The sequence below is a fragment of the Anopheles stephensi genome, chromosome 2, assembly GCF_013141755.1.
Source record: "Anopheles stephensi strain Indian chromosome 2, UCI_ANSTEP_V1.0, whole genome shotgun sequence".
Lineage (NCBI taxonomy): Eukaryota > Metazoa > Arthropoda > Insecta > Diptera > Culicidae > Anopheles > Anopheles stephensi.
Window position 1 is genome coordinate 24,006,715 of NC_050202.1, and position 11,695 is coordinate 24,018,409.

The following is an 11,695-nucleotide window of genomic DNA, read 5'->3' on the forward strand; positions in this document are numbered from 1 at the left end:
ACAGCATTTGAGAGTACTAGACGAAAAATGAAACCTCCTCCGAGGATGATCTCTTGGTATTGAATCTGAGGAAACAGCTGGTTTTGTAGTAGATTTTGATCCTGTTCGGTAGGGGGAGATTCTCACCACTTCATTCCACTTCAATTAGATGTTATCTCCTGCGAGCATGCTCTCCTGGTATCGAAACTGGCCGAGCTGGAATTTTTAGTACAATTCCGTCCGCAATCGAAGAGGAATTTGGGATGAAATGGGAGATATTTGTCTCCTCTTCATGCACGTACGATCATGCTCCTCCGTGTGATCGCGCCGTGAGAAGGATGGAAAGCATAGCTCCTATCAATGCGAAACAAGGAACAGCTGATGTACGCCGTGATATATGCAAAACGGAAGCAGCATCGAACAGAAGGATTGTTTGTTAAAGATACAACTAGTACTACGGTGATATATCCATTTAAACACAATCCAAAATTTAACGAATGCTTCAAGGTACAATTTATTTCTACTCTTTTAACCCACTTTCAAAGAAACCTCCACCATCGTGAATCAACACTAATACAACTAAAAACACTGCCGATGCAGATTAAGATGTGTAATAGCTTGCGAATAAAAGTCCTCAACAAAACATAAAATATATTATCCGGCAAACGGTGTCACACGAATCGCTCTTTTACGTAGCTGACCATAAAGCTGACACTTTACCCCATTTCCAGGTACACAGATGCTGAATCTTTCATAGTAGATGTAACCTTCGGGGCAGGCATTTTCCTCGTAAACCTCTCCGGAGCACTCCAAGAATGTAAGACAGTTATCAGCATTTCCGGCTCGCTTACCAGCAGATGTACACGGGTCGCCAGCACGTGGACCAGCGGATGTTGTTTGTTGCGTCGTAGTGCTTTCTGTCAAAGTTGTGTCCACCTTCGTATCGTTTGTTGCCGGCGTCGTATATTCACCATCGGTTGTGGTAGACGTCGAAAATTCGGTAGAACTTCCCATAGTGTACCCCAGAGTGGTTCCATCAGACGATGTAGATTTTGTTGAGGTAGTTCTATCATACGTCACAGTGGTGCCATCCGAGGTTGAAAAGTCGGTAGAACTTCCAGTATATCCTGCCGTGGTTGTTTCAGTCGCTCCAGATTTGGAAGTAGTTGTGTACCACCCAGCTGTGGTTGTGTCATACGATGTAGATGTTGCAGTAGCTGTATTATACTCCACAGTGGTCGCATCGGACGTTGAAGATTCGGTAGAGCCTCCAGTATAACCTGCCGTGGTCGTTTCAGATTGCGCCAAATCTTTGTAACAGTTATCACGCGCATAATTACAGTTTGTCGATAGTCTGACAGATGATTTCAGGCAGGATCCTCGTAGAATACGATTCTCGCACCAAATCATAGCATTTAGACACAACTTTGACGGTACCGCTACCGAGCCAGCGTAATCCTTACAGAAGTCGTCCGTGCGTTCCACATGCTTGATGTGCGAACAAGCGGTCCTGTTACCGCAGGCAGCGACAGGAAAGATGGGATTTTCTGGAGCTGGATCAGTGGCGCCCTCCTTTAAATCTGCGTAACAGTTCTCTTTCGCATAATCACAGTTATCCCGTAGCTTGTTCACCGAGTACAAGCAACCAGCCGAATACTTGTGACCGTCACACAGAATCATACCGTTAACACACAGCTTCGAAGGCACCGCTACCTTGCCAGCGAATTCTTTACAGTACTCGTCCGGCTTCTCCATGTACGTTATATTGAAACAGGCCGTCCTGTTGCCACAATGTTCGAGAGGGAAAATTGGATTATCGATGGACTGGCCGGCAACCATCACCGTGAACACTATTAGCAGCACCGTTGACTGCTCCATTCTGCAGATGTTTAACGAATTGACGTGTAGCGTTCACTATAACCTGCACCCGCAGTTGGTGTGCGCTTTTTATACCGGATCTGTCTGATATACATTTATCTTGGGAAGTTGTTATGGCTAGAGACATAACTAGCGGAGACCCGATTTTGGTTTATGACGCTCATAATAAGCAGAGGGCTGTGAAAGCTTGACTCCATAATTCTTTACGGGATGTTTAGATATGCACGCTATCATTTTTGTGTACGGCCATGATCGTTCCTGAAGTACATCAAACGAAAGATGTGTGTCTTTCATGTATGTACACACAATGTGCGAATTATCTTGCAACCACTAAGATATCATTTCATTCAGTTCCTGGGTTCCTGGGAATGGTCTACTGATACCAATACCAAAACATCCATCAAGAATATGACCTAAAACATCGTTGGTCATAGGTTTACTTACTAAAGTATACAACTTCTGGCTTAACGACGAGCGAACTGAAAGAGACCAACATTAGCATTCATGTAATCGTCATCCAACTTTTCTAGCTTTGCACTCACACAAAAAGGCAAACACAAGACTCTGATCTACGCGGAAGAAATGAATGAATGATTCGGCTGAGACACGAGATAAGCGTATTCTACGATAACTGGATCCCGTGTGTGAACACGATTGGACCGGAGACATGGATAAACTGGCATTTTGCAGACTCAGCTTATCATCGTCAGTTGGAGGAGAAGAAGGAGAAGGCAGATGGAGTGTAGTAAGAAACTAGAACTAGAAGCCTAAACCTAATGAGGCTCTTGAAGAATTTGGGAAATGAGTAATTCTCATTGGCCTACCGAAATGAGATTGATTGCTAAAATACATTGAGGTATTACGAAGAGTGTCTGACTAGCATTTACGGAGAGAACGCCAGTCTAGAACGGGCTATTAAAAGATGTGAGTGATAGGGTGAGTAATACCGACTATTGATTAGGGAGAGAAAAGCAATAGTTCCTGATAACAACTGAAAACTGCCTGATTTATTGTAGGCTAGTTGATTTGCATACATGTTTCAATAGGCATGCCAGCTTGTCATAAACAAACAGGTAATCCAAGATCTAGCGCCGTCATCTGCCAATCCAGCATCTCGGTCGTTCTGGACGCATCAACGCCATCACTCCATCGCAGCTTGAGCCTACCACGGCTCCTCTATCCGAGTGGACAGTCTAAAAGAATTTTACGTGCTGGATCGTCCGGTGTCATTCTCATGACATGACCAACCCAGCCCAGCAAGCCTAATTCGCTGCACGATGATGAGATTATCGTAGAGCTCGTGGAGCTTGTCATTGTAGCGGTTCCTTCATTGTCTTTCCACCCAATCGGGGCCAAACATCCTTCGGAGCATCTTGCGGCTCTCATGCGGCTAAGAGGGTTTCGTCAGTTTTTGAGCAGAGTCCATGTCTCAGAGGCGAATGTGAGTACTGAGACTATCAAGGTTCTGTACTGTCCTAGTTTCGTCCGTCACGATAGGTATTTAGAGTAGAGAAGCTTCCTCTGGATGTAGTAGGACCAGCTTATATTCAATACCCTTGCGTGTAACTCACCATCAATATTATTGACGGTGCTGACTTTGACTTCAAAGGAGCGGTCATCTATCAGCGTAAATCAGTATTAGTTAGCAGGGCAGCTGGTTGTGTCACTATACTTTTGATTTCTGCCTCGCTAATATCCAACCCGAGGCTAAGTTTAGTTCACTGAATATTCAGTTGTGCATTGTTCAAGGCAAAGATAGTCTGATATTCAGCACGGAATAACCACATCTCACGCCAAAAATGAATGAAAAGAATAAAATCCTTCCAATTCATGTACAATATGCCCGTAATAGTTAAATGTAAACTTTTGTCAACACAATCTGTACACCACTGGCACTCACGCACCGTATTGATGGATCGCATCTAAATAGCAATCAATAGCGCCATCTTATTCGATCTTCATCGTGTTTCGCCCACTGACCCATCGAGCCGTACAATGTCATTCGGCTCCATACATTCCATGCAATTAGAATTAATCGCTTTCTTCACAGTGCTCCAGCCGACACACCGTGCCCGCTTCTTCGCACTCCGTATCGGTTGTGCACAAATTATGATTTAATTCTTGCACCCATGTTCTACCGTGAACTAGAAAACCATCTGCACTGCAAGACGACTCTATGTAATGTGTCTAGTGCTGCTGCTGCTGCTGCTGTGTAAGTGTGATCGCGCGCCCGACGACACACTCTTGTTAAAGTAATTAAAATGCGTTCTTGAATCGGCCACGTTTCTTCACCAGCACACGAACAGCCCCACATGAAAATCTCTTCTCTACCATCTGTTCGATGTGATCACTTGGCTGAGGGAACACTCGCCTCCGGGGAGTGATCGCGGGACTATAAAAAGATCTCCAAATTCGGCCAAAAGTTCAGTTGTTCGGGTGGTGTTATCATGTGCAGACTGGAAGCTGACTCCACCCCAAGTGCTTAAGTATCGGAGAAAGGAAGTGTGTGAAGAACCCTGTGAATATAGCGGTGCGGACTGTGGTGCGGTGTTTGCCCCACTGAGTGTTCTTGGTGGGACTGACTCTGAAGTAAGTTTCGAGGTTTCCGTACGTGTGTGTGTGTGTGTATATGTGTGGTCGGAATAATTTCTCAAGGACTTCCTGGTCCCCGTTCGTTTGCAAAAATCTACCCAACACGAATGCTGTCAGTGTTGCTTTTTCGTTGGTTTCTAAGTTCTATTTCGATGTGCGTTTTTTATCGTCAACACTAGCAAGTGTCCAAGTGCTCTGAGTAGCTGATAGCGCCCCGACAACCGACAATGTGTGGATGAAATTGAAATTGAAATTAGACCACGCGACCACGCGGTGCAGTGAACCAATTTGATAGTGACACAAAAATTGGGTCCTAAAGAGCCGTCCAATTTCGTCCAATGTTCTAGGGACGGATGCTTATCAGTGGCCGGGCTAAAGCTAAAGTAGCCCGGGGAGGCTGCTGTGCTCTGGCGTTGTACACGCGATCATTAGATTTAGTACAGTGGCACACTTGTGATCGTGTGGTTCGGTTGAGATCGGACTGCTAATTACGTGTTTCGTGTGTTCTACCCATTCCCCACCAGGATATCCGAAAGGACGTGCACAGCCATGTGCTAAGGGACGGTCCTACAAAACCCGCAAGGAGGATAAGCCCAAACACCACCACCATGAAGTTCCGTCTCGGACGTCCGCTACTGCTGGCGGTGTTCTTTATCATAGTGCTAGTTGCCGATCAGATACGATGCGACGATGAACCGGCAACGGAGTCGGTCAAACCGGCGAAAAGAAAGTCAAAAAAGAGTAAAACGAAGAAATTGGCTACGAAAAATCTGAAAAAAGTGCGCCCCGATCGTCCGCAGGCTGATCGGCCGCAGGCACAGGCACCGGAATACGATTCCGCGTACGATTATGGGGACAACTACGACTACGGAACGGATCCCGATTATGATGGTGACAATGGTAAGCACTCTGGCACATAAACGAACATCATCTGTTCCCTCGCTTAGTGTGTGCGCGATCAATTAAATTCGAAGATCACTTTGCCAGCTGTGGTTCTACGATGGGGGCACTGATCTCCAATACACAGATTAGCGGTGTGATGTAATGTTTTTGCGGCGTTACTTTCAGCGGGAGCTCGCAATCCAGATGCTAGCTTCCGACAGCCAGATGACGAGATCCCACGCGTGTCGACGACAACGACCACCACCACGACCCGGGCACCCGAGCCGGAATCGATCGTACAACCCTTCACGTGCTACCACGAAGGCAAGTGGTACCGGGAGGGGGAGGTGTTCCAATCCGGATATCAAGGTTGTGCCACGTGCCGCTGTCGCAATGGTTCGATACAGTGCGATGAAGCCGATTGTCCACGGAACATACCCACCACAACAACCACGACCACTACCACGACCACCACCACCGAGCAGCCAGAGTTCGATGCGTCGGCTGTTGGCAATCGTCTGCCGGCAGCTCCATCCGGCGAGCCAGGCATCCCGGGTGAAGCAGGACAACCGGGTATCCCAGGAACTCCCGGTATTCCTGGACCACCGGGACCTCCGGGTCCAGCACCTGATCTAACGTTCTACACTCAACAGCTGCAAGAAACGATGGGTGGAGCGGATAAAGGTCCTGGCCCGGAAAACTTCCAGTTCATGCAAGCTCAGGTCGGCCCGGTTGGTCCACGAGGTCCGCCCGGTCCAACTGGTGCTACGGGTCCGCAGGGTTTCCAAGGATCGCGCGGTGAACCGGGTGAAACGGGACCACCGGGAGTTGGTGGACCACCAGGACCGCGTGGGTTACCCGGTCCTCCCGGCAAGGATGGTGCTGCCGGAGACGATGGTGAAGTTGGACCACAGGGGCCTGTGGGTCTACCGGGACCACGAGGATTACCTGGAATGCCTGGAGTGCCTGGGCTGAAAGGACATCAGGGACTGCCAGGACCGGAAGGTATGAAAGGCGAAACTGGATCAGTCGGTGAGAAGGGATCGGTCGGAGCTACAGGACCGGCGGGAGTTCCTGGAGCAGTTGTACGTAACAAAACCAAGTAGAATCATATTACTTATGTATGATTGAACTTTGAGTTATTATTTATGATTTATTTTTTATATCCAGGGACCAGCAGGACCTCGAGGAGAACGAGGACGTGAGGGTCCTCCAGGACCACCTGGATTGAGAGGCATCGATGGAATTGCTGGACCTCCGGGACCACCGGTATGAGAATATCTGTTACATGACTTGATAACTGATTTTAATCACGCTATCCCAACGTTACAGGGCCCCGTTGGTAAACAAGGACCACCCGGCTTTCCCGGAAGCAACGGAGCCAAGGGAGACATGGGAGGTGCTGGTCCGAAAGGTAGCCAAGGTCCGCAAGGACCGCGGGGCGAATCTGGACGCCCAGGCCAGCCGGGAGAACCAGGTCTGAATGGTCCACCGGGTAAGGATGGAGTGTCCGGAGAGAAGGGAAGTCCTGGATCGCCTGGAATTGCAGGCCCACCTGGGTTCCCCGGTCCTCGCGGTGCACCGGGAGCCAACGGAAGTCCGGGAGATGCCGGCTCAAAAGGTGAACCGGGTCTACCGGGAGAGCGAGGATACAAGGGAGAAGCAGGCATTAAGGGTGAAGCTGGCATTCCCGGACCTCGTGGTCTCCCGGGTGCAGTTGGACCGGAAGGAAAGCGAGGCAAACGGGGCATGAAGGGACCGACTGGACTTCCTGGACCACAGGGAGAACGTGGTTTACCTGGATCTCCTGGGCTCCCTGGTCCCGATGGCGCACAAGGTGTTAAGGGACAGTCTGGAGATCGGGGTGCGATGGGCCCTCAGGGTCCGAAGGGATCGAGCGGTGATCCGGGACCACCGGGAGCACCAGGTATTCAAGGTTTGCGTGGACAACCGGGACGATCGGGTGCGCAGGGCAAGGCCGGTACACCAGGAGAGCGTGGTCTGCCCGGCGCCGACGGTAAAGTAGGTGAGCCTGGACCGCAAGGTTTGCAAGGATTGCCCGGACCAATGGGATTGCCAGGTGACAAAGGATTCACGGGAGAGCCTGGAAAGGACGGTGATATTGGACCTCCGGGACCAGTCGGTCCGCGAGGTGATGCCGGTAAGGACGGACCTCCAGGAATTTCTGGACCTCCTGGCCCACCTGGAAACGACGGTGATAGAGGTCCACCGGGTACGCCTGGCCCGAGAGGATTCCAAGGCTTACCTGGAACACCTGGCAACCCCGGAGCACAAGGAAAGGATGGACAGAACGGACCGCCCGGACCTACAGGGCCCGCTGGACAGCCAGGAATTCGCGGTGAACGCGGCTTCCCTGGGGAAAGAGGACCGGTCGGAACACCTGGAACACCGGGTCTGCGAGGAGAGCCTGGAGCGCAAGGAAACGATGGACCACCGGTTAGTTGCTTTTCTTTAAATATTAACAACAAAGTGTGCCATAAAATCATTTTTTTATGTATAGGGATCACCGGGACCGAACGGTATGAAAGGACATCAAGGAGCACCTGGTATGGTTGGTCTTCCAGGATTGCGTGGACCAGCGGGACCAGCTGGAGATAAAGGAGAGCGAGGTAGCTCTGGCCCACCTGGACCAGAGGGACCTGCTGGACGCGTTGGAGAACGAGGACTTCAGGGACCGATGGGTCCTCCAGGACCTCCGGGAGAACCGGCTGAAAAGGGTGAGCCAGGCACTCCAGGCATTTCCGGCGAGCCAGGAGCACCAGGGGCAGTTGGCGAACGTGGTGCTGTCGGACCGCAAGGTCTGCAAGGATTCCCTGGCCCGCAGGGTCCGGTTGGCACTCCGGGAGCGAAGGGTGATCGAGGAAATATGGGTCTGAAGGGTGAACAGGGTAACTCTGGACTGCCAGGTGTACCGGGTGAGCCTGGCCCACAGGGTTTGATTGGCTTGACTGGATCAAAGGGAGCACGTGGAGAACCCGGATTACGGGGAGAAACGGGACCGATGGGAACACCAGGACGACCAGGAGATCAAGGCCCAATTGTAAGTAGCTTCCGTTTATAAATTGAAAAAGATTACTTCACCATAAACTAACTCCACAGGGTCAAACTGGCAATCCAGGAGCTCCGGGAACACCGGGCACTCCAGGTTTGAAAGGAAATCCAGGAGATACTGGTCGACCAGGAAACCCGGGTCCTCCTGGTATGCCCGGACAGCAGGGCGCGGAAGGAATCAAGGGTGAAGCAGGCAGCGATGGACCTCCAGGTGCACCAGGAAATCAAGGTCCCCAAGGCGTACCGGGCGATCGTGGTCTACCTGGCCTTCCGGGTCCGAGCGGGGCTCAGGGATTGCGAGGAATGCGTGGAGCTGCTGGTGAACCCGGTACCCCCGGTAAGCCAGGCAGTGATGGCCCACCGGGTACACCGGGACCACTCGGACCGCCGGGACCTCCCGGACCGACGGGTGATACTGGACCTGAAGGAGCACCTGGCAAGCAAGGCCCGCCCGGAATCGCTGGACGCACTGGTGACAAGGGACCGATCGGTAACCCTGGTACACAGGGCACTCCCGGTGCACCAGGACTACCAGGACCCCCGGGACCGCAAGGTCCTCTCGGACAGACTGGTGAACGAGGATTACGAGGTGAAACCGGCCCTCAAGGTGTCGACGGTCCCCCGGGACCTCGTGGCAAACCGGGTCCTCCCGGTTTGGAAGGTGCGAAAGGAGAGAACGGAGAACCAGGGCTCAAAGGTACCAAGGGTCATCGAGGACTTATCGGTCTGCAAGGTTTGCCCGGTCCTGCGGGTCCTCCAGGTGATAAGGGTAACGCAGGCAATGAAGGACCCGCCGGTAAACCCGGTGATGCTGGCCCACGTGGACCACCCGGACGGGACGGATCTCCAGGACCTCAGGGAATGCTCGGAATGGCTGGTCCCCGCGGTCCACCTGGAAACGATGGTAAAAATGGGCAGCCCGGCCAGCCTGGTCCACCGGGTCCTCCTGGACCGCCGGGAGATGGTGTTGGATACGATGCTGCTGCTTTGGCTGCCCTTCTTGGCCATGGTCAAATGAGCAACACTAAGGGTCCAGACCCGAACATGGGCGATGAGCCGATGAATCTGGGCCGCGTGTTCGAGCTGACCGACGAGGAACGCCAGAAGCTCGTTGAGAACGCGTACGAGAAGCTGAAGTCCGCCTTCGCTACCTTCAAGAAACCGGACGGTAAACAGACCTCTCCGGCAAAGACCTGCAGGGATCTGTTCGCCGCACATCCTGAGTTTACCTCCGGACACTACTGGATTGATCCGAATGAGGGCGATGCGCGGGACTCGATTCTTGTGTACTGTGACGCAGACAAGAAGGCTTCCTGCATACTTCCGCAGCCTCTCCGCACCAAAGAGCTTTCATACGATGGTGACGAACAGGAAGTTTGGTTGGGCGAGCTGAAGGATGGCATGAAGATCAGCTACAAATCGGACAGCAATCAGATCGGGTTCCTGCAGCTACTATCGGCAAGTGCCTCCCAGAACGTTACCTACCACTGCCGAAACAGTGTTGCGTTCTACAACAAGGAGAAGAACAGCTATCGCCAGAGTCTGAAATTCCTCGCCTGGAACGATGCAGAACTAACGGCCCGAGGTCCACAGCGACTGCGGTACGAAGCGCTACAGGACGACTGCCAGCACAGAACGGCCCATTACAGCCAGTCGGTGCTAAGCTACAGTACCGACAAACCAATGCGGCTACCCATCATCGATATAGCGATCCGGGACGTGGGTGAGCAACATCAGCAGTTCTGGATCGAGGTTGGAGCCGTGTGCTTCCAGTAGACGGGACTAGGCGAAGAGTGCGGGAGCAAGAGATGAGAGGGGTTATGGGGGAAACGGGTAATAGCAACAAACGAACGAATGGTGATGCTGGCAATGAAGCGATTGTGATGACTATTTCCTTTAGGGAACAGGGATGTCGATTCCTCTTCGTGCTTTAAACTTCACAGATGATGCAAAGATCGTCCTGAGCCGTGGAACATCTAGGTGGAAGGATCTTTGCCTGGTCTGTGGGAAGTTAGGAAGTGCGTGCGCGTGTATGTGTGTGTGTACAAAAAAATGGAGTAATAAAATAATTTAATGGTAACGTGATTTCAAAAAAGAGTTACGTGGATGGTTTGCATTTCAACAATGATGACCTTTCAAAGAAATCTAATAAATGAAAAAAAATCATGCGTTTTTTTTTTTAAGTCCATATTTAAATAATTCGTGCAACTTAACTTTAAACTATTTGAAGAATTCGCGGAGTTTCGGATCGATGTGTGTTGCAATATTTACCAAGCGTCGTGTTCAGATTCCAAATTCGAAGAGAGATATAATTGTGTTTTCTGCCCTATTTATAAACTTTCTTATGAGTGTCCCCCACGCGAGCGACACTCACTCCTACTCACTGTATCCTTGAAATATTTCATGTATTAAAACTTGACGAAACTAGCTTTCGTCAAGTAGATTTGACGTCTAAACGTAAACAAACATCTAAGCGTAAACATACTCCCCCCCATGACAGAATGTCATAACAAAATAACTAACACGCGGTACTAACAGAACGGTTTCGCAACAGGTAAAACGCAAATTTTCGTAACAGGACGAGTGACTAATCCTTTTGCCGTTTTCAGCTTCACTACACGAGTAAGCTGATCATCTCCAGGGTGTATATCAACGATGCGCGCCAGTGGCCAGCGGGTGATGGGGAGGGAATCGTCCACAAGGATGGCCAGTCTGCCGGGAACGATTTCGCACCGAACCGCAACCTTATTGTCCTTCTGCATTTCCTGCAGATACTCAGTGATCCAATGCTTCCGGAAACGTTGCACGAATAATTGCCAGGTAATCCCCATGTCAGAGCAGTTGGTTGTGATGATGTTTTGCTGTTGCTCACTCTGCAATGACTCAAAAAATTTTTTTAGCTCGTGTGATGACCTTCAAATTGTTTCCGTTGTCGGAGTGTATATCCGACGATAACCTGCGCCGGGCTGTGAAGCGGTGTAAAGCGGCCAAGAACCCTGCAGTGGTGAGATCGCTGACCAGCTCCAGGTGAACCGCCTTGGTTGCAAAACAAACGAAAACACACAAATAACATTTGGCAGCGGCAGCTCTCTTGTACGTCGGCTTAAGATAAAATGGGCCGGCGTAATCCACTCCAGTAATAGAAAACGGCCGGCTCGGAGTGATGCGTTGATACGGAAGTTGGCCGGTTTGTTGTTGCACTAGGGCGGGATCCTGTCGTATGCAACGAAAACAATTACGGACTACTCCTTTCACTAATCTCCGTCCGTCGAGCGGCCAATATTCTTCTCGA

The 11,695-nt window shown here is 50.8% G+C and overlaps 2 protein-coding genes across 2 annotated transcripts; one reads left to right on the forward strand and one right to left on the reverse strand.

Moving 5' to 3' along the window:
- Positions 1–468: 468 nt before the first annotated feature.
- On the reverse strand, positions 469–1,901 carry LOC118503576 (serine-rich adhesin for platelets-like). Its single transcript, XM_036037011.1, has one exon. The coding sequence runs from the start codon at positions 1,855–1,857 to the stop codon at positions 634–636; it is 1,224 nt and encodes a 407-aa protein (XP_035892904.1). The 5' UTR covers positions 1,858–1,901; the 3' UTR covers positions 469–633.
- Positions 1,902–4,275: 2,374 nt separating this feature from the next.
- On the forward strand, positions 4,276–10,498 carry LOC118507730 (collagen alpha-1(I) chain-like). Its single transcript, XM_036046686.1, has 7 exons — positions 4,276–4,446; positions 4,974–5,349; positions 5,518–6,416; positions 6,502–6,600; positions 6,664–7,788; positions 7,853–8,392; positions 8,452–10,498. Exons 2-7 carry the CDS (start codon positions 5,058–5,060, stop codon positions 10,177–10,179), a joined length of 4,683 nt encoding a protein of 1,560 aa, XP_035902579.1. The 5' UTR covers positions 4,276–4,446; positions 4,974–5,057; the 3' UTR covers positions 10,180–10,498.
- Positions 10,499–11,695: the final 1,197 nt, after the last annotated feature.

Bases quoted from the DNA above. Each gene is read 5' to 3' on its own strand.
- LOC118503576 (XM_036037011.1), bottom strand. From the start codon at position 1,857: ATGGAGCAGTCAACGGTGCTGCTAATAGTGTTCACGGTGATGGTTGCC.
- LOC118507730 (XM_036046686.1), top strand. From the start codon at position 5,058: ATGAAGTTCCGTCTCGGACGTCCGCTACTGCTGGCGGTGTTCTTTATC. The intron at 6,417-6,501 runs GTACGTAACAAA...TTTTATATCCAG, and splicing joins CGGGAGTTCCTGGAGCAGTT to GGACCAGCAGGACCTCGAGG. The intron at 7,789-7,852 runs GTTAGTTGCTTT...TTTTATGTATAG, and splicing joins AAGGAAACGATGGACCACCG to GGATCACCGGGACCGAACGG.